This window comes from Alosa sapidissima, chromosome 7 (genome assembly GCF_018492685.1).
Source record: "Alosa sapidissima isolate fAloSap1 chromosome 7, fAloSap1.pri, whole genome shotgun sequence".
Taxonomy (NCBI): domain Eukaryota; kingdom Metazoa; phylum Chordata; class Actinopteri; order Clupeiformes; family Clupeidae; genus Alosa; species Alosa sapidissima.
In genome coordinates this window covers 16,120,561-16,142,952 of record NC_055963.1, presented here as the reverse complement: position 1 = coordinate 16,142,952, position 22,392 = coordinate 16,120,561, and the positions used below count along the sequence as shown (strand labels likewise).

Below are 22,392 nucleotides of genomic sequence, written 5' to 3'. Positions count from 1 at the left end.
AGTTCTTGATGGAACCATGTATACATAAATGCTTCTTATCCATCTCTACTTGAAGCTTTACTGTACGAAGCTGTATGGAGGGCTAGTGATAACAGTGGTAATTTCCCGATGCTTGAATCCACACACACTTTCACCTTTGTTACTCATATTAAAATTAATTATTTTATGTTGGCTAAATGCCAGATCATGGCTTATCAAACTACATTGAATGAGTTTTTCGTTCATGAACGTGTTTTGTGAATTAACCCACGAACTCACATAATACTGCTATTTATCGCTTTGAAGCTCTTCATAACGTGCCCGCACAGGCGTGGCTGAAATCGTCCCTGCCATCCCTTCCCCCCCCCTGCCGTCTCACTGCGCCTGCCCCTTGCGCGCCCTCGGCAATTCATTGTATCGGATTTAGGAGGAGACGGGAGTCGGCGTTGAACGACTACTGGAAAACATTTGCCAGCCACCTAAATTGCAGGTAGGACTCTAATGACTGGTGAAATATAATTTCAGCTAAAGAAAATGTGAGTAAAGTACTTAGAACTGTGGGGGCAAGTAACTGAATTGTCCAATACAAAAGTTATTCGCATTTTCAGCTCTACACCTAGCAAGCTAGCATAGCTACTTTCCTCCAGCGAGTCTCCCATCGATATCAGCTTCCGCACTTCGTCTACCAACAAGGCGTTAAAAAACAATTCATTGCGATCTCTTGGACATATTGATTGGGAGACTGGAAGCTTACTTGTCAGTTTAACCCTAGAGTTTCACATTTCTTTATCCTAAGCAGCTATGTGACAGTTTTATGTATCATAGGCTACTGAGACAAAAGGAGTAGTGCTGTCAACTTTTACCTTATGTCTCCGACCATAAGTTGAAAAGCCAACGTTGCACAACGAGTTTACTTGTATGAAGTTAAAAAGCTATTAAGATGGTAAACATTAAATCAGCGGGGGAGAGAGAGTAGAGATGACAGATTCACCAATGTAACTTAGTTAACGTTAGACAGCAAAGCAATTGTTTCTGGATGTAACCGATTCAGTGTGAACAACATTTCATGCTTTAGGCAGGATATGACCAAGCTCGCCAACACGAACTATCTGTCCTGTCTTAATAGGAAGCTAGCATTAAGCAGTGTTCAAACAGTATTATTGGAGAATGCATGAAACAGAAATTGTATGAAGCAGTTATGATTGATTGATGTGAGGGTTTTTGTTGCATGACTAAAGTTCAATGCAGATGTTGAGGTAGAAATCAGTCGGTGGAGATGCTCAGCGTGGCGTCTTCGACGTAAACGTGCACTGATAGTTGTTCCAAAGATTGAATCAGTAATCATTTAAGGGATGAACTCGAAAGTGGTGATGCGCAGTGAGCATCCTACTAGTATTTCCCCTCTTCACTCGGTTAACTGAGGTATTGACTGTAATTGACGTTAGGCTTAATAGCTAGAGAAGCTTGAACCCTCACCGTGTACAAGACATCTGTTGCTGCAATGACGCCATCTTATTTGGGAGGATAAGCTGCGATGATGATACACCACAACATCTCTGCCTTGGTATATGTGGTACGGGCTAGATTTTAGATGGGTATCCCCTCAATAGCATTTGTTTTATGGTTGCTTTCCAGAGGCTTTCGATATGATATGATGAAGGATAGGAGACCTCAAATACATTTTCTATATTACTATCTGTCTCAACTTACACATCAATCTATAAGCACATTAATACACATCTACATGGTTTATTTCATGTGATGACCTGTCTGTGTCCTGTGTATCCGATTAACAAGTGGTCTCTTCATACAGGCATGGCAGCAATCCGTAAGAAGCTGGTGATTGTTGGAGATGGAGCCTGTGGAAAGACCTGTCTACTGATCGTGTTCAGTAAAGACCAGTTCCCAGAGGTCTACGTCCCTACAGTCTTTGAGAATTATGTAGCTGACATTGAAGTGGATAGCAAACAGGTAAGGACCCCTCACCCAAACACCTAAGAAGGTGTTGAAGCATGGGTTTGCATGTTTATTTGCTCTTGGTAGCAGCATAATGTTGATAAGCAGGTGAAGTTAGTGTTTGTTGTGCTCTATAACTCCAATTTAGTTGTGTGGATAATGGTTCATCAATGCTCTAGGCATAGCTATGGTTTCTGATGTTGCCCACACCACCAAGAGTCTCAGTGACTGAACTGATTTGAAACATATTGAAACGCTTTAATAAAAACTAAAGGAGAACACAAGGACAAATATAGAAAAGAGCCTTGCCTATCTTGGCCTCCTAATTTAAAATTTACACACAAAAAAATAAAATAAAATAAGCCAACCATCTTTAAACTAGTGAGATGGCCTTGAGTACCCTCATGTCTCTCTACTTAGTTAAATTAAGTCTCGCCTTTTACACTTTCGCCCTAATTCAGACTCCTCATTTAGCTCCGTGTTCCCATTTCAGCAGGACCTCTGAGCCTCTGCTGGCTCTTCATCGTCGGGGATTCACGTGAGCGAGTGTCCTGAATAGCACGCTAGAAAAAAAGAAACCCAAAAGCGGCTTTATGGAGTAGTCAGGACTGACTGTTTTGGCTTTGAACACCGAGTTGGTTGGAGTCCATTTTCGGGCAGTTTGCCCTCTGAACCCCTTCTGCTGGACAGATAAGCAGGCTATGACCCCTGACTCCTCCAGGAGGCTCTGGGCAGTGAAAGTGAGTGGTGAGCACAGAGCTAGTGACTACCAGCTGTTCAGTGCAGGATAGTGTTGATGTTGACGACACACTGACCTGAAGACAGAAAAATGGACCTGTTGAGGAAGATATTTTTTGTCAGCTCATGTCAGAAACTGAACTTTGTGTGTGTGTTTGTGCACATGTTTCTTTAAGGTGGAACTGGCTTTGTGGGACACAGCTGGACAGGAAGACTACGATAGGCTCCGCCCCCTGTCCTATCCTGACACTGACGTCATCCTCATGTGCTTTTCCATAGACAGCCCAGACAGTTTGGGTGAGAACACACACACACACAAGCAGACCCTAAAGCTCTTTTTCTCTTGTTCTCTTATTCATGTGTGTACTGAATACTCCCCTCTCTCACACTATTCATTTATTCCCCCCTACATCTCCTCACTTTCAACTTCTAGCAGTGCATTGCTACATGGTTATTATTTGTTCTATGTTTTTTTTGCATAGAATGTGTACTTTCCTCTGCCTAATGTATCTGTCAGTAGCTAGAAACTCGTAATCTTACATGTGCGTTACATTTGACCTACCATGTTCACTGTAAACAGAAACACCACAGTAAACCCTGTAGTCTGGAACAGTAACACAAGAAATACACAGCTCTAAAGATGACCACTATTGTACTCTTGGCCTTCACAGAGAACATTCCGGAAAAGTGGACGCCCGAGGTGAAACATTTTTGCCCCAACGTTCCCATCATCCTTGTTGGCAACAAGAAAGATCTCCGTAACGATGACCACACACGTCGAGAGCTTGCCAAAATGAAACAGGTACACACCTTCACACACACGTCAAAATGAAACAGGTACACACCTTCACACACACGTCAAAATGAAACAGGTACACACCTTCACACACACGTCAAAATGGTGATTAAACTCAAGTGGTAAACCTCCTAATAGAAGGTCCGACAGCTTTATTCTCCAAGCAAAACAACACCGAAGGTCTCTTTTAGAAGGTTTATTACTTCTGTTTGTTACTTGTGAACTTATCTGGGGTAGTCACTAAACCATGTTTATACCCCTCCGCCCCCTGGTATCTAGCCTCTTGAATATCCGTGTGTGTGTGTACGTGTGTACGCACGCGCGCGCGCGCGTGCGTTTGCGTGTGTGTGTGTTGGGCCTCATTGTTGACTGTGCTGTTGTGGAGGCATTACTTCATCACTCTGTCCCTTTCCCTTCCACCAATAGGAGCCCGTCAAGGGAGAGGAGGGATTAGACATGGCCAATAAAATCAGCGCATTCGGTTACATGGAGTGCTCGGCGAAGACGAAGGACAGCGTGCGGGAGGTGTTTGAGATGGCCACCAGGGCGGCACTACAAGCACGCCGGGGCAAGAAGAGCAACAAATGCCTTCTGCTCTGAGCCACTGACTACTGGACTCTACCCCTGACATGGGGACAAAAAGGAGAGTGGGCGGGGCCGAGGGCTGGTTGTGTGCGTGGACACCTGATTCTTGGTGCCTCCACTTTCAACCATTCACTATCCACACACACACACACATACACACACATACATACACATACATACAAACACACACACACACACACAGAGAGACATACACACCTCCCTCAAAGCTGCCAAACTCCCTGAACATAGAACCTATTAAAGAAAAAAAAAGTGCTTTTAATTTGTGACGACATGGGAGCTTTCATCAGTATTTAAGCAACATGCGGACGAGGACATTTGTTTATGTTCTTAAGTTTTATCGCTTTAACTGATTTTGGGACACCATTGCCCTGCCCACTTGCCAAATACTGTTATGTGACCTTAGGAGTGGGCCGGGCCTACCTGCTGTCAATCAAGTACTCCGCCCTGCAGGTCCTTATGTATGTCTTTGATAACCAACAGGGCTGATATTATTTTATTTTTATTTTTAAGTTTGTTGTATGTACAAATCATTTTGAAGACTTGTTTTAGATTTAGAGGACAATAAATAAACTGGTGAAAAAGAGTCAAGAAAATGGTGTTCGAAAAGGGGCATGTATACAAGTTTGTACATATGAAATGCACGCATACTCACGTGTGACTGCTGACATGACTGGAAGCTGCATTTGTAAACTGTTTTCTTGTGTAATAAATGACTTTCTACACAGAACATTATGAGTGTTGTGCGCTAAACCAAACATTATTAAAATATACCACTACACCTGCCGGCTGTGCTATTAAGTGAGGTCACTGGTTTACCCAGGTACCCTCTGAACACAGATCAGTAAAAGCACATACACTGGATCGTCACACATCTACTGGTTCACAGGTGATGCATTCTTTTAAGCTCAGTGGTTACTCTTGACCTGAAGGTACCTTTGCCAATAACCTCACTTTCCTTGTAGCCTACAGCTTTCCGAAGGGAGTTCAGACTTCTTTTACGGCTTTTTAATTTTTTTTTAATTTTTACGGATTGTTAGCAAAGTGGATTTGTGTAGTAACTCACTATAGCCTACCATATACTGTTAGACAGAAGAAATTGAGGTCTGGTTGTAAGGTCCCAGGAAACACATTACAACAAAACTTCCGGAAAACAATCAATGAGTATAAATGTACACTATGTATTGTATGAATTGAATGAATTCCTTCACTTTAGAATGCTCCCTGTACAGTGAGGCTTACATGGACCCTCAGGATGTATTTGAATACATAATATCTGATGGTGGACATTCTCCTTTTGACCAGGCCAACTTCCAGCTGTCATTCAGACTTATGATGCTGCTGACATTCACATGAGATATAATGGGTTCGAATGGGTGAAAAAAAAGGCATGTAATAGGTCACAATAAATATGTAAGGTACTACAAATAAGGTAGGCGAATGCTAAAAATACTTTACATTCTAAACAGACCAGAGAGATTTTTTTTTAATGTAATGTAATGTAATTGTTTGATTGTGAAACAATGTTGATCATAATAGTTTCAAATGGCCATAAATACTTCTTTTGTCTATGGGTACAATTCGGCCCTGGGTCTTAGTGTGAAAAGGAAGGAACTCGTCACCAAGCCTACACCCCCAACTGGTTACACCCATATACGGCTGGCCTGAAAAGCTCAAAGCGTTGCATACTTTCGGTCTTGGGCAAGTCCTCTGCGCGATGCTGCGGGGTTTGTGAGGGGAAGCGTCGACGCCCTGTTCGTTCTCGCTCACTCGCCCTCTTTCATTGAGTTTCAATCTTCTCCCGCTCAAGCGGCGGTAGTGTAGAGCGCTTGTGCGAAACTCCCAGCTTTTATACGGGCCTATTTTTAGCCGTGGCGAGTCAACCTATTTTTAACCAATATGAGCTCATCTTTTTCCGTTACACCCAATGAGAAAGAAGAAAGAGCCACGTGTGTCAGAAAAAGAGAACGGGGAGGGGAGTCCAAGCGAAGGTGGGTGGACCCTCTGAGTAGGCAGTTGACATCAACGCGGAAGCGCATTGCACAAGTTATTGCAATCGAGCACATCATCGTTTTAATGTGACAAGAAAACATCTGGTGTTTCCTAAAGGCTTCGTCAGTTAATCATGTTATGTGTTCAAACCGCATATATTCGATAAGATATTGTGATATATATTGTGGTATTATCTCTAGGCTACACCATTTTACAAGTTAGATAACTTTTCCCCTAGACATCAACAAACCATTGCATGTTTCCCTAAATCTAACCACTGCAAAACGAAGGCACATCACATAAAAACGTAAAAAAAGGAGGGCGAGAAAAAATCTTTAATTATCCCAGTGCTGCGTTGTCTTTGCCTGGTAGCCACATCAACCTGCGCACTTAGGTGGCTATAAAGACGCTGGAATCAGTAAAGAAGACAAGATGCAAGAGAATAGGCCTATCATAAACATTTCTTTTTTTAATATATGTGAATTAAAAGGCATTAAATCTGACCATGGAAATGAACCCTCATCAAATGTTTTCTGTTCTGTGGTATGTGTGCTATGTGTCGAATATGTTGCAGGTTGAACACAAATTCTCGGAAAATATTTCTGGGAGGCCTTGTCAATGTTCTTGACAGCCTAATGCAATATAAAACACCACGATTTCAGACTTGCGTGTACTTTAATCCATCAGCGACACCTGGTGGCCGTACACGAGGAGGAGTTGACAGCAGCCTGTGGTAAAATTAAGTTAGCTGCGGGTGTTAAAAGCCTTTCTATCGGAGCTTCGCATCACTGACAGCTGTTACAACTAAGACCTTTAGAGGTGAGCCTATAGGGCTATCAATGAGTGCAACTTTTGGCAATTAGGCTAATCAAAGAAATTCTGCATCAGTGCAGACCACGGGCAGTTGGGTGAGTGAAGTGATTTATGTAGCTACTTAATGGTTTAGCCTAGTGATATAAAAGCAGCCCTATACGATCTAATTGGTATATTAAGATAAGATAAGGATAAAGTTCACTGCATCATTCACAACAACAAAACATAGATGCAGTTCAGCAGAATGTGCACAACACAGTGGGGGTAAACGTGTAAACCAACAGCAATCAGGGCTATAGGCTAAGATAAGTAAATTGCATAATACTACTAATAATACACAGTAATTTGTTACTGTTCAGCATCTTATTTGCAGCTGGGATAAATTAGGTTTTATTTGCAGTTTGGCATTCTGAATCGTCTACTGAATCGTCTATGCAGTGCTATTTCCTGATTCAGTATGTGGGTGGGTAGGATCATCTAGATTCTTACTGTACCCTATGTGCCTCCCTGAGTACTGATTTTTCATACAGTTTAGAACTTTAACTAAACTAAAAGATTATCATACCAGGTTTGCATACTATAGCGTATCACACTCTCTAAAATTATTTTGAAAAACAAAAACAGAAGTTTGCTGTTGACACCATACAGTCTAAGCCTTCTTAAGAAGTAGGCTTACATCCTCTGTTGGAGCCTAGTACAACGACTTTCAACATGAATGTACCAGGTAAGGGAACAATCAATAAAGACACCCAGATACTTATATGACGTAACATGACGGATTGGTGTGTTGTGAATGGGTGCAGGATTAGGTTCACAGGTTAAACTAGCCATAGTGGTGGTGAGAGTAGGAGGGTATTCTATCAAGCCACAAAAAACTGGCCCAGTCCACAGACGAGGTGATAGGTCTAACGAAGGACTGAGATTTGAGGTTTGTTGAGCTATAACTTCCATCTTCTGGAACACACATCTTTTAATTGGGTGCATCACAGCAGCTTACGCCTAGTAATTCCCTGTGGTTCACAATCACTGTGTCTCTGCTTACCAGAGCAGAGGAGAGTGTAGTGCTCCATGGAAACTATTTTGTGGTGTTTAAAAAAGCCTATCAAAGACTTTCATTCAGCAAATAAACCGTATGTAGTTTTACACTTATTCTGTGGGCTAGTCAAGTCAAGTCAAGCCACTTTTATTTATATAGCACATTTTTGTATGCACAGAGTGCAACCCAAAACGCTCCACACACAAGACTGACACACAAGACAAAAGATGCCGGATGGAGCAGCGTAGTTGCCAGCGTACCCATGACACCAACACATACAAGACAAACAACAAACAAATTAACAAATAATAAAAAGTAAAACATAATAATTAAATAAAACAAAAGAAATAATAATAATACAGTACATAATAATCCATTAAGACTTCGTTATAGAGGTATTGGACAAAGCGTTGCATATTTTTTTTTATGGAAAAGTGATAGAGAGGCACATTGCTGATCTTTGGGCATGGTGTAGGCCATACTGCAGGTGGCAGCCCACAGATCAACCAGAAAGCTCTTCTTTATATCCTAAATATCTTGCGGTGACAATCAATGTTTTGATGAGAAGCACATTTAACAAAGCAGACAGCCCAAATACGGGAAAGGTTACGGCCATCTTTCACTCATTAAATGCAGGAAGTGATTCTGTCTCTGGATACTCAGACCAAACTGTCTATATGATCTGCCGACTATCTGGAGAATAGATCTGAGAGTCAAGAATGTTTGAGACTCATGAGCTTTAATCTCTGGCCCATATTTCAACTTGGCCAATCAGCACACTTTCAGAAAAGACAGACATATTTGCCTGATATGGACCTCCTAAAGGTACATGTGCAAAAAAATATGTTTATTATTATTTTTTATTATTATTGTCCATGTCATTTTGACTTTAAGTTTATGGTGTGCAACAGAAACTATAAAAAAGAAAGAAAGACATTTTCTGCATGTTTCATAGGCAGAGTGACGTCAATAACAATCTTTGTAAGATCACAGATGTATTTGATAGACAACTTAGACAAACATTGACTATCACAATCTTTGTGAGAACACAGATGTATTTGATAGACAACTTCAAACATCGACCACATAAAAGTAGCTGTGACACTTTATAATCGACAACAATGATACAGTCAATGAGAACAATAAAAACCATCACATTGTTATGCATTTTACTCATCTTAATTGTTCATGTTGGTCTAATGCCTTTGTTTACATTTAGTCCATGCCTGAGTGCACAGAAATATTTGTAAAGTTTGTCATCATATGGCATCATAAAACATCTTCATACAGTATGAGATGAGTTTTTTGTTTTGTTTTGCATATTGTCAATAAAGACTGCAAGCTGCTCCTTTATATCACAATACTCTTCATCTCCTTGGCTGGAGGAAATGGAGCAGACCTGCAAAAAGATCACTCCCATAGCAGCTGAATGGGTCCCTGATTTTTCCCAGATAAGGAATCATTCTGGGCTGGTTCAGATCAGATCCTGGCAGGCCACAGTCAGGACAGATGCACTCAGCTTCAGTGTCAGGGGGAGCTTGTGAAACTGGTGCCATATGTAAGTGTGTGTATGCTGTATGTAAGTGTGTGTATGCTGTATGCTGTCTTTACGTGTGAGGGCACAAGAGAGGGCAACATTCTTTTCTCGCTTAAGTACTGGCCAAGTGTAGAGATGCTTATTCTCGCTGGTCAGTCTGGGAATGGAAACTCTGCCCTCCAGTATGTCTCCATCATGACTGCTGCAGGCTCTTGCCAACTCACTTAGCATTGTAATCGAGTTTGAGGAGTGGGGCCTTTTGATCTTCTCGCCGCGTCTGAAAACTTCCCACCCAAGGACAGACGCTTACTGTACTCACGAGAGGCGGCTGCCAACTCTGGTGTTGGGTCTGTGTGGCGTCGGCAGTCAGTCTTGGCCGCGGAGCTGGCCCTTCCACAGCGGCTGGCGCTGCAAGCTGAATAGACTCTCCTTCAGGCTGGACTGCTCTCCTGACAGGGTGATGGAGGGTGGCCACGGTTTTCCACAGCCGGGCACAAGTGGCCACGAGCAGTGGTAGGGCGGCCAAGCGAATAGAGATCCTCTCAGATGGAAGAGGAGGAGGAGGAGGAGGAGGAGGATGTCCGAGCTGGAAAGTCCCGGCCATTTAGAGAGGAGGCCGTTTTTCAGCTTCTGTTTGGAGAGTTTGAGGGGTGGTGGTGGTGGTGGTGGTGGTGAGCTGCCTGCTGGAAATAAATTTGCCGCTTGCACTGGTGGTGCTTGGAGGGCCAGACTCTGTGTAAATGGCAGGGTCTGGGGGTGGTGTGGTCTCGGGTGGTGTGGTGTGTCTGACGCATGAAACTGCTGTCCACTTGGACTGCTGGTGAACCCTTGTCTGTCTCCACCTCCTCCTCCACCTTCACCTCTAGGGATCGTCATGGCGTCACGTGCATGCAGCCTGCCAGGTCTTCCGGGACCTCTCCTGAGGTGACGGAGAAGGATGCTTTGCTGTGATGGACACCAAATGGACACAAAATGAGGTTTCTCATTCGCCTCTCAGTGACATCACTTCAACGCATTCTCAGGACTTTTCCTCTCCAACAGCTCCTCTTAAGTGACGCTTGCTATCCAATTACCAATGTCCTGTCTTTTCAAAGAATGACTCCCACTGTGCCATTTTGGTTAACCTTATGTCACCTCTCTAATGTCCTTAGCTCAGGTTCAGCTCAGACACAGCACATGTAGCTGCACCTCCTCGGGCAACTCTAAGTGTCAGCTCAAGAATGCTTTTGGACCAGAGGAAAGTCCCACTTAAGAGACCAGCCGCCCCCTGCTTAAAGTGGAAAATGCTTTAATGTGCCCTAGCAACACTATTGTCATTTTCTATCGTGGCCACTAGAGGGGAGAGTGTTTACATCTTCAGTTCCTCACTGCTGGCTTCAGAAATGTGGCAAAGTCAAGCTACCATGCATCACCTCTCTCTCTCTCTCTCTTTCTCTCTTTCTCTCTCTCTTTCTCTCTCTCCAACTCCTCGGGGTATGATTAATATTTGAGATCTTATCTTCATCTATCGTCCTACTCTAGCAGAGATAGGGTGCCTGAGGTGGTAGCCAGGATTTCCAGACAAATTTGTGAGCAAGGGACAATTTGTGTCCCTGGGGATGAGAGACATACAGACAGACAGAGAGAGAGAAAGAGAGAGAGAGAGGAGTGAGTAAGTGAACAAGAGACAGGCACACACACACACACACACACACACACACACACACAGAGAGACAGAGATTGAGTAGAGGGAAAACAGTTGTCAGAAACTGTAAGGGTGGTTCTTTTTTGGACTTTTGGACATGGACTTTCCACATCAATTTGTAATTTAATGAAGCCACCTCATTTGTAATTTTACAGAGAGAAAGAGACGTTTGTGTGGGGCTGATCCAAGTCACAGTGCTGAGTGTTCTCTGTGAGTGCCTGTCTGGGTTAGAGAGGTGGTTTATGCGTAGCATAATTACTGAAAGGAGGACAGACTTGGGTATAGATCAGGGGAACGAGAGAACGAGGGAGAAAAGAAGGGAGGGCGGGAGAAGAGAGGGAGAGAGTGATGCGGAAAGAGATGAAAGGCACACAGCAGCTGTCTTCTCCTCTTTAAAACACACACACACTCCCTCACTCACTCACTCACTCACTCACACACACACACACACACACACATACACACAGTACGAGAGAGGGCGGGCTCAGTGAATTGGGATTTCAGCCTCCCTCCTCAGTTGACTGTCTGAAAGAGAGAGAGAGAGGGATCAGAGAGGGACTATAAGAGGAGAGAAAGAGAAGGGGAGCACTGAAACGTGAAGTCAGAGGACAAATCAAGACATAACCAAGACGTACGCGAGACACGGAGGGAGCAGAGGAGTGAGGAGCTGAATCATTAAGAGGAGAGAGAGACACTGCAGCCTCATTCAGACTGATGAGAAGAAGAGTTCAGTCAGTCGGTCAGTCAGTAGAAGAGAACTTGGAGCTGCCGCAGTGAAAGGATAACGCAAGTGGACTAAATTTCCCTGGGTCACCAGAAGGGACCACAGTAAACTCTCTTTCTCTCTCTGGCTCACACACACACACAAACACACACACACACATTGAGTTTTGGGTGTCCACTTACCTTCCTCACTTGATCAGCGTGTGCAGGTGTGTGCACACGTGTGTTTGTTGGGGAGGGGACATCCTTGGCTGGCTGAAGAAGGACGCTCTTGGAAGTGTGTGAGCTTCTTTCCTTGTCTCTCGGTGAGAGTGTGCGTGTGTGTTCCACTTTTTGATCCGTCGCTCTTGGAGTGAGTCTGAGCTCCATGCCAACAATGTGGCGACTGCTTGCCCTGACCACGCTAGCCCTGCTGACATCAAGCGCGACACATGCCTGGAGAGCAGCGCAGCCTCGGCTCCAGTTTACTCACGCTGGTAAGAGCCAAACGTCTTCTATGCTGTATGCTGCCCAGCTCTAATGCTATAGAAACCATATGGTGTATGTATAGTGTAAGGTTTATGGTTTAGAGTGATTGTCTGTGAAGGATTTGTGCAAACAGGTGTTAGTGTTGTTGACTCAGTGGTCTTGAGTCTTGGTTCCAGCTCTTCATTCCTTCAGTGTTAAAAGCCCATTGTATGCTGTGGCTTGTGCGGTCAGATTTGGATAGTTATCCCCTGAAGCACGTTGTGCCTCCTCTATTGTCTGTGCCCCCCCCCTCCGATCTGTCACTTTATTGCCATGCAAATATGCCCGGCATGAGTGGCGATTAACAGCTTCCAAAGATATAATGCAATTAACAGTGGATTAACTCTCTCTTTCTCTTTCTCTCTCTCTCTCTCTTGCTCACTCATTCTCCTCTCACCATTGCTTTCTTTCTTTCTTTCTTTCTTTCTTTCTTTCTTTTCTCTCTCTTTTTTTTCTCTCTCTATATCTCTCTGTTTGTTACATGCTATTCCTCCCTGTGTCTGTTTCTCCCTCTCTTAAAATGTTGATTGCTTGCTAAAAGAACAATGCAGTATTGACATGAGGGTTGTCCTCTGTTGCACCATGCGTGCTTCTCCTTGGCGCCTCTCCGTCCTGGGCCCTGTCCTGTCCTCATAATGATGCCACTGACCAATGGGAAAAGATCACTTTTCACCTGGTAGTCATTTGATCTGTTATCTCATTTATTTACCATTACAGTGTCACTCTTCACACATTTTTTAAGCACTGCCATCACTCTTGCACTCACACACACACACACACACACACACCACACACACACACACACACACACACACTCTGTCTCTCCCTCCTTTTCTTTATTTTTCTGTCTCTTATAAATGTGATTACCAAAGGAACAATGCAATATTGAGTTATCCTCTCCTCACCTCTCCTCTCATCACACTCGTCTCTCCTCTCCTCTACTCTCATCACACTCGTCTCTCCTCTCCTCTCCTCTCATCACACTGCTCTCCTCTCCTCTCCTCTCCTCTCATCACGCTCCTCTCATCTCCTCACCTGTCCTCTCCTGTCCTCCCCTTATGACCTTTTGACCTTTCAGGCTTTTTTTGTCCCCATGATGGGGTGAATAATTCAGGGAAACTGTATTTTCTTACACCCGATGTTCAACTGACCTGCTAACTTTATCAGTTTCTGTTTGCTACAATTCATGCTTTCAAACTGTCCTCTCTCTCTCTGTCTCTGCAACTCTCTCTCTCTCTCTCTCTCTCTCTCAAGCATTCTCTTTATATGCCTCTATCCTTTTCTCATCTCATGGAGACATTGTACTACAGCATGTATGCTATTCATTGAGATGTGTCTTATGTATTTGTGTATAAAATGAAAAATGGCATGGTGTTCTCTTAAAGATAATGTGCTGAAATATCACAGACAGTCAAAATAGTCAAAATATATAGCTTCATATCAGTGTAAGTGCACAAGGGCCTGTCTAGGTTACAGAGGTGGTGTGTGTGTGTGTGTGTGTGTGTGTGTGTGTGTGTGTGTGTGTGTGTGTGTGTGTGTGTGTGTGTGTTGTGTGTGTGTTTGTGTGAGCATGTGTGTGTGTGTGTGTGTGTGTGTGTGAGAGAGAGAGAGAGAGAGAGAGCATTTCAATTTAACCTGATAGAATGCCCATTTCTGTCAGTTTAATCATAGCAGTGATATAGAGTTATACCACAACTACGTCACTGTTAGCCTTGAACTGTTATGAAAGAGAAAAAAAGGGTTATGCTCTCTCTCTCTCTCTCTCTCTCTCTCTCTGTCTCTCTCTCTCTCTCTCCAATCCTCCAAACAGTGCATCAGTGTTTACATGCTTCTGCGTGCGTGTTTGTGTATCTGTGTGTTTGTTAGTGAGTGAAGTAGAGATTGAGTGAAAGCCTTGTTGATGTAGCCGATCATTATGCATCTGTAGGTCTGTACACAGTGTGTGCGCATGCATGTGGTAGCCTATATCTTATATATACATATCTTATATCTATATATATCTTGTGGTAGCCTATATCTTATATATATCTTATATTCTATATCTTACATGTATTGTAGCACCTGTTAATAGAGCCTATGTACTGGTATGTTTGTGTGTGGTTACATATAGTTGTTTTTCATTTCATCTTTCATCATTTACTTTCTTTCTTTCTCTCTCTCTCTCTATCTCTGTGTTTATGTTTGCGTGTGCTGGTTGTAGCTCCTTTTTGCTTGATTACCTCATCAGGCCAGCCATTTTCTCTAACTTTAGACCTCAATCTTTTAATTACTAAATTAGACCCGTTATTCACTTTAACCACCGCTCTCTCTCTCTCTCTCTCTCTCTCTCTCTCTCTCTCTCTCTCTCTCTCTCTCTCTCTCTCTGTGTGTATCTCAGTGTATGTATGTGTGTGTGTGTGTGTGTGTGTGTGTGTGTGTGTGTGTGTGTAATACACAGATTAGATAGATTTTTTTGTATATGTGTGTGTGTAGGGGGGGTGTCATTGGAACTGTGGAACTTTGCACAGTCTTTGCTTTTTGATATTTTAAGTTTCCATTGTATGACCTCTACAGCCCTGCTGTGTGTGTGTGTGTGTGTGTGTGTGTGTGTGTGTGTGTGTGTGTGTGTGGACTTAACTTAGACCCCAGTAATGACTCCATTATTCTGCTTATTCTCAGTCTGGTCTGATCTCTTAAATGATAAATGACAGATTTAGGTTTAAGCTGTGCCACACACGCAGCCAACCCCTAGCCCCCCTTCAACACACACACATGTATGTACGCATGAGAAGCCCCCCACCCCCACCCCATCCCACACACCCCGTCCCACACACACACTTCACACACTTACTCCTTCATTTACACACAACATAAGCACTAGGGATCACTGACTCACTAAACATTTCTAATGTGTGTGTGCATGTGAGTGAATCCGCACACCCAAACACTCATTTATTTATAAAGTTCTTCTCTTTATCTTCTCTCCTCTGTGTGTGTTTGAGAGTGTGTGTGTATGTGTGTGTGTGTGTGTGTGTGTGTGTGTGTGTGTGTGTGTGTGTGTGTGTCTATCTATACACAGTAAAAGGCGTGGAGATGGATGACTGGCTGCACCCCTGTTGTGTTGACCCAGAGTCAATGACACAGTAGATTTATAGTTGAAGCGGTCGGGTCAGAACCAAAGCTGGTGTGAGTGTTAGTGTGTGCGTGTGTGTGTGTGTGTGTGTGTGTGAGAGAGAGAGAGAGAGAGACAGACAGACAGACAGACAGACAGAGATAGAGAGAGAGAGAGAGATAGAAAGTGTCTGCGCATGTGTGTGAGTGTGTGAGTATGAGTGTGTGAGTGTGTGTGTGTGTATGTGAGACTATGTGTGTGTGTGTATATGTAAGTGTGAGAGTATGAGTGTGATTGTGTGTGTGTGTGTGTGTGTGTGTGCATGCGGGGGCTCCGCTAGTCCTCTGAGGGCCTCAGCACAGCGGGGGCGCTGCTGGGATGTAGGTCAGTCGGAGGAGTGATGGAGCAAGTCCTCACCTGGGACCAGCAGGTGGGCATAGTTGGGGTGCCAGCCTACAGACGCCTCTGGCACCAGCAGGTGGGCATAGTCCAGGTGCCGAGCTAGTGCCGTGCCAGCCTACAGACGAACCGGAGCTGCGGGCCAGGGCGGCGTCCACAGGTTGGCACCGCACCAGCCCAGGGAGGAATGCCTGGGCTCCAGGACTGTTGCCATGGTGGAGACTGTACCTGGACAAAGAAATGTGCTCACTGTAGAGTTGGCTTCGCTTGATTGATGGATTGTGTGTGTATGTGTGTGTGTGTGCGTGCTTGTTTGTGTGTATGTGTGTGTGTGGGTGCACATGCTTATCCTCAAGAGAAGGAAAGAAACTGAATGTAATAAAGATGTATGAGAGCAAAAGCAACAAAAAGAGGGAAAACATTTGTACATGATGATATATATATATATATATATATATAGTATATAATATATTGTATGTGTTTGAATGAGATAAACTGTGTGAAAAAGAGGGAGTGATTGAGTGTATTTGTGCGTATTTATTCTGTGTGTGTGTGTGTGTGTGTGTGTGTGTGTGTGTGTGTGTGTGTGTGTGTGTGTGTGTGTGTGTGTGTGTGTAAGAAAGCGCACAAACAGGATAGAGAAAGTGTGTGTTTAGCTAGTTCTGATTATGATACATAACCTGACTGATGTAGTGTCAGAGGTCAAGGTGCTTGCGTGTGTGTGACAGAGTGCTGACAGACTCCAGAGCTGCTGCGAACGCTGCCAGTGTGTGTTTGCCTTCTGTTTATTTTAGATCTAAATGTGTGTGTCTGTGTGGATACTGGCCAATTCATTAGTTTCCTGTGTATGTGTTTGCAAGGTGACGATGTTTGTGTTAACATGGTGGTGATTAGCCTGTGAGTGTGTGTGTGTGTGTGTGTGTGTGTGTGTGTGTGTCTGTGTGTGTGTGTGTGTGTGTGTGTGTGTGTGCGTGTATGTGTGTATGGTGTGTGTGTGTGTGTGTGTGTCTGTAACTCTGTATGTGTAACTATGCATGTGTTTAGTGTGTGTCTGCGTGTGTGTGTGTGTGTTGTGTGTGTGTGTGTGTGTGTGTGTGTGTGTGTGTGTGTGTGTGTGTGAGAGAGTATATATTTGTCCAGTGTATGTAGTGGGTCATGGGCTGGTTCCTGTATGCGTAGTTGTAAGGACATGTTTCTCAGGCCACTCTAATTGAGTTGTAATTGGGGAAGTGATAACCCCATTTCCACAGGAAGTGTGTCCTGCTTTTCACCGTCCCCTTCTGGTGCGCTGAGCAAAGTCTTCCCCTTGGGAATAGTGCACCAGACAGAGCTTCCCATTGAGAGGAAACTTGCAGACATGTCTGGACACACACACATGGACACATGTGTATTAATACAAACACACACACACACACACACACACACACACACACACACAGAGAGAGAGAGACTAGACACACAGACTAGACTCACAGAAACAGGCTGAAGGATATTTCAATATACCAACAAATCTTATTTGTGGCCATGCTCTCTTCCCAATAGTTTATGTTAATTGCAGAGATTAATGATAAACAATAAACTAACTAAAAATAGTTCAGGAGTGATTCTACGGGCTCTATTTTAATGGTCTAAAACGGAAGTGTCTTTGCGCAAAACGCAAGTGACTTTGTGGGCGGATCTTGGGCGCTGATGCTATTTTACCGGCGGGATAATTGACTGTTGCGCCCGGTGCAAAACTAAAATGGGGTGGTCTGAAGTAGCTACATTAATCATGGGTGTGGTTTGGGCGTAACGTGCAATAAACCAATCAGAGCGTCATCTCACATTTCCTTTAACAACAGGCACGCTTGTTCCATAGCTGATTGCTATTATGGTGGCGTATTTGCCAGGTGCAGCCAGGAGCGTTCACAGCGCTATACTCATTGTTCAGTTAGGAACTGTCAGCTATTGATTTTTCCTGTTGACAAAATGTAATGCAGAATTGTCATAAAGACATTCTTTCCGATGTTTTGGGATCACTCTCACTGAATCACGAGGTTATGAATGCCTGGTGATATTTTTGCAATGTACAATGTAATCTAACATAGGCTACTCTCCCGTGCTGCCTCTGGGGCATTTGGGTTAAATGGCATCGGCATGCAATTCAACATCACGTCTCCTTAAGTCCTCTAATATTTTCTAATTTATGTCATCAACACATCCGTGATTCGTGAAAATGTGTATGCTAGATTTATGCCTATTTTTTCACATCTTAAATCTGCTTTTATGTGCTGTTAACCAGCAACCATAGATAGTACAAGAAAGCAGCAAGTATGGCTACAATTTCTGTAATTGCTGCATCCATTCATTGTTATTCTCTCTCCTGCTTAAACAAATGTTGTGCGTGCATTAAGTTGATGATAACGTGTTTACAAACTCTACTTAACAGAAAATATTGTAAATAGCCTACTGTCATGCAATTAATGGGTTAAGCTAATTCACTAACTCAAGACTTCAAGGCCATAATGGATATAAAACGTTTTTTGAAAATAACGAAAGGATGAAGGGAACATAACAAAGCTTAGAGTTATTTCAGATGGGCTACAACAAGGTAGGCAAAATTATGGCTTAAAACCTTAGCGCAGCTGGAATAATGCTTAGGCTGATGTTAAAGCGCACCGATGTTTAAAGCCATACACAACGGTAAATTGGAACAAAACTAAAGGTAACTTTAGCCTTTATAGGGCTGTATAAAGTTGTCCAAATTAATAGGTCATAATTAGGCATTGTTGTAGTAAAGATATTGCATGTAGATGTTGTACTATATAGGCTACTAAATTTTTAGGCCACCAATGCACGAACAAAACCGGGAAATGGACAAATATTATCAAGGCTTTGAATGTTTCTTGCGCTGGGACGCAAGATAGAGCCCTACATGTGTCCTTTAGCATAATTTTGTGCATAGTGTCTGTGTGTGTGTGTGTGTGTGTGTGTGTGTGTGTGTGTGTGTGTGTATATCTTCTCCTTCCTAGTTGTTTACTCATAAATGCTTTACTTATAAATACAGATAGCTGTATCACCTTAAATGGCCATTGCTGTAATGTAATCAGCTATGATTCACTGAAGGAGGAAATAAACAAAGCTCATTTTATCTGCAGGTCTCCGGTAGTTTTATTACAGCAAACATACTAATGAATATCTGTACTGGAAGCCATTTTGATTAAATGTGCCATTTTGATTAAATAGTGGCATAGCTGGTTGCGGCTCCTGTGCCATAATTGGGTCTACGTACCACAGGGACCCGGGTTTGGGTCTGACCTGGGTCACTTCCTGTCACTCTCTCCACTGTCCTGAAAGGCATAAAAGCCCCACATATACTATGTCTGTATGTGTGTGTGTGCGTGTGTGTGTGTGTGTGTGGGTGTGTGGGTGTGTTTGTGTATGTACGCGCATATGTTGTATGTGTGGGCATATGTGTGTGTGTGTGTGTCTCCTGATACAGGAATGTTCTTAGCTGTATCACACGCCACACATTTGCTCTAATCACATATTCCCACATCAGTGGCTCCCATGACTGAGGTAATCTAATGTTCGTGTGTGTTGTGGTGTCCATGTTTGTGTTTGTCAGTGTGTGTGTGTGTGTGTGTGTGTGTGTGTGTGTGTGTCTTTGCATGCCAGTGTTTAAAAATATCCAATACCACCAAGCCAATGTTAGTTTGCCAAGACCAACCCTATAGGGCTGGCATAACTGTGAGTTTGTATGTGTGTGTGTGTGTGTGTGTGAGTCTGAGCCTGAGCGACTCACCCTAAAATACTCCACATGCCAGTTGCTTGGAGTGAGTCAGCTGAATAGTGAGGTAGTGGTAGTGCGCTTGCATCCTGCATTCTTCCTTTAGATGTAAGGCCACAGGGTCAATTGTCAATTCTCTGAAGGTCAAAGGTCAAGGTGATTTAGACCACCCAGCCTTACTGTGTTTGTCTGAGGACCACTCAACCCCTCATTGTTCCCCATTGTCCCCAACCATCTGAGCTCAACAGCTCACAGTTAATAACACACACACACGCACACACACACGGATACCCACACACTGTTACACACACACGCATGGTAATACCCCCCCCACACACACACAGACACACACTCACACAGACACACACACACACACATGAATGCATATGTTTGAATATTCACAGAGAGAGAGACAGAGGGGAGAGAGAGAGGAGAGAGAGGATGGAGAGAGAGAGATTTATGACAGACACTAAAGAATACATCCAGGTTCACTCAGTATGTGTTCTTTTGTGACAAATTCACTGTGTGTGAGTGTGAGTACAGTATGTGTGTGTGTGTGTGTGTGTGCTTGACAGAGAGAGAGAGACACACACACACAAACACAGACAGAGAGAGCTAAATCCATCCACTTTTAGAAATAAGCGTGGAATGAATTAGTTGGGATGATGACTGGTTTGGTTTCTGCGATGAGACAAGCACTGCTCTGTCTGCCTACTCTGTGATTCACGGAGTGCTGTGAAGGCAGCACTGCTATTCTCTTCTTCCCTCTCCCTCTCTCTATCTCTCTCTGTATCTCTCTCTCTTTCTCCTCTCTCCTCCTCTGTCTCTCAGTGCTGTCCTTGATAGGCCCATTCAGTAGCCCATTCTCTGCTCTGACCCCCCACACTGACCCCCTGCCATAACTTCCTTTATCACAAACTCCTTCTGACAGCCAGTATTCTTCTCCGTCGCCGTGGAGATGGGGCCCGCAGGGACGGACAGGTGAAATACCATTTCTAATCCCCTGAGGGCTGTACCCCAACCCCAACCCCAACGCCCCACCCCACCACCGGCCTCCCCGGTCCAAATGTCCTCTCATGTACCTCCCGAACCCCCCCGCCACCATGGCCCAACCCACCACAGGGTTGACACGGTCACAGTTGTCAAGGAAACAGCCCCACAGGAAAGGCTGGGTGGGTGCAGCTGGTGTGCCAGGAGTGAGTCAGGATAGTGGCAGGAATGTGTGTGTGTGTGTGTGTGTGTGTGTGAGTGAGTATCTCTGTATGATGGTGTATGAATATACAGCAAGTATGCATGTTGGATAGTGAGTGTATGCATGTGCATGCAAGTGTGTGTGGTGGTGTGTGTGTCTGCACAGATGTAAAAATGTGTGACTGAGTGTGTGTTTGTGTGTAAGTGTGTGAGTGAGTGAGTGAGCACATGTTTATATATCTACAGCGTGGTTTCAGTGATGATGGACAAAAATGTATTTGCGTGTGTACATGAGGAAGGCTTGTGTTGCTAAATCAGCACACCCCTCCACCACTGTGTGGACCTGAGAATCATGTGTGTTTTATATGGCGCACGCAGAGGAAGGACTCGGTGTGTGTACACATGAGTGTGTGTGTCTGTGTATGTGTTTGAGTGTGTGAACACATGAAAGTGTGTGTGTGTGTGTGTGTGTGTGTGTGTGTGTGTGTGTGTGTGTGTGTGTGTCTGTGTGTAGACATGAGAGTGTGTGTTTGTGTAGCGGGCTAAGTGGCAAGAATGTGTTTTTTGTTGATCTGAATAAGAGGCATTCATCTCACACTCAGGCTGACGCAAACCCACAGGGTGCCAAAGCAACAGACTGTGTGTGTGTGTGTGTGTCTGCGTGTGGTGTGAGTTTTTGTTGGGGGGGTGGGGGTGTATATTGTGTGTGTATGTGTGTGTGTCAGTATATTAGTGTGAATATCAATATCAATGTGTGCATTACTGTGGTGTTATTGTGGGATATTGCGGTATGCTTTTTGTGTGTGTGTTTTGAATGTGTGTGTTTTCATATGGATGTGGATGTGCATGTTGATATATTAGTGTGAATGTCAGTGTGTGTGTGTTATCGTGTCTCGTGTGTGAGTGAATGTGAAATATTTGTGTGTGTGTGTGTGTGTGTGTGCGTGCGTGTGTGTGTGTGTATGTAGTTTTGATATGGTTTCTGGGTCATCTGGAGGTGCCTTAGCCCTCCTATCGGTTGCGTGTGTGTGTGGACATCACACACCGCATTATTCTCTCTCTCTTTCTCTCTCTCTCTCTCTCTCTCTCTCTCTCTCTCTCTCTCTCTCTCTCTCTCTCTGTCCAAACCACCTCAGGGGTCAGCCAGTCTACAGTACATTCCGCAGTAATACACAGTCCATTCTCCTCTAGGCATACAGTATTCCTAGTCATTTCTGTGGTGGTATTGGGAGCCGCATCTGTGGTCACTCCATGCTGTGTTGTGTTGTAAGGGGGGACAGTGCACCCAGATGATGGTCAGAGTGATGGACTGGAAGTCTTAGAAATGTTTTGCAAGTGTGTATTTTTGTTAGTGGTAATGATGGACTAATTCGTTTGAATTGATTCAATTATGTCTCCAGTCCAAATGTCTGCTTTTGAGTTGAACAACTTCGCTATGGCTTCCTCCTTTTTAAATAAGCTCAATTTTCCCACACCCCTCATCCCTCCAATCTGTCTTTCTCATGCTCGCTCGCTCTCTTGCCTCTGCATCTCTCTATCTTTCTGTTTCATTTTTCTCTATCTATCTATCTCTCTTTC

At 43.9% G+C, this 22,392-nt stretch overlaps 2 protein-coding genes across 4 annotated transcripts in view; both read left to right on the top strand.

The window, feature by feature from the left end:
* Positions 1-312: 312 nt before the first annotated feature.
* Positions 313-4,802, top strand: LOC121713628 (rho-related GTP-binding protein RhoA-B-like). The gene is made up of 5 exons (XM_042098341.1): positions 313-469; positions 1,793-1,950; positions 2,850-2,970; positions 3,345-3,475; positions 3,896-4,802. The coding sequence occupies exons 2-5, from the start codon at positions 1,795-1,797 to the stop codon at positions 4,067-4,069; spliced, it is 582 nt and encodes a 193-aa protein (XP_041954275.1). The 5' UTR covers positions 313-469; positions 1,793-1,794; the 3' UTR covers positions 4,070-4,802.
* A 6,738-nt stretch (positions 4,803-11,540) lies between these two features.
* sema3h (sema domain, immunoglobulin domain (Ig), short basic domain, secreted, (semaphorin) 3H) overlaps positions 11,541-22,392 on the top strand; it is a 36,371-nt gene continuing 25,519 nt past the window's right edge. For all 3 annotated transcript variants that reach the window (XR_006032928.1, XM_042098578.1, XM_042098577.1), the window contains exon 1: positions 11,541-12,333. Coding sequence is in view for 2 of the 3 variants with exons in the window: in XM_042098578.1 (XP_041954512.1) it covers positions 12,225-12,333 (109 nt within the window). In the remaining variant the exon portion in view is untranslated. The remainder of the gene's footprint in view (positions 12,334-22,392) is intronic.

What these genes read in the sequence shown, in the direction of transcription:
- LOC121713628 (XM_042098341.1), top strand. Translation starts at nt 1,795, where the DNA reads ATGGCAGCAATCCGTAAGAAGCTGGTGATTGTTGGAGATGGAGCCTGT. An exon ending in TTGAAGTGGATAGCAAACAG is followed by an intron (nt 1,951 to 2,849) that starts GTAAGGACCCCT and finishes TGTTTCTTTAAG; the next exon opens with GTGGAACTGGCTTTGTGGGA. An exon ending in AGACAGCCCAGACAGTTTGG is followed by an intron (nt 2,971 to 3,344) that starts GTGAGAACACAC and finishes TGGCCTTCACAG; the next exon opens with AGAACATTCCGGAAAAGTGG.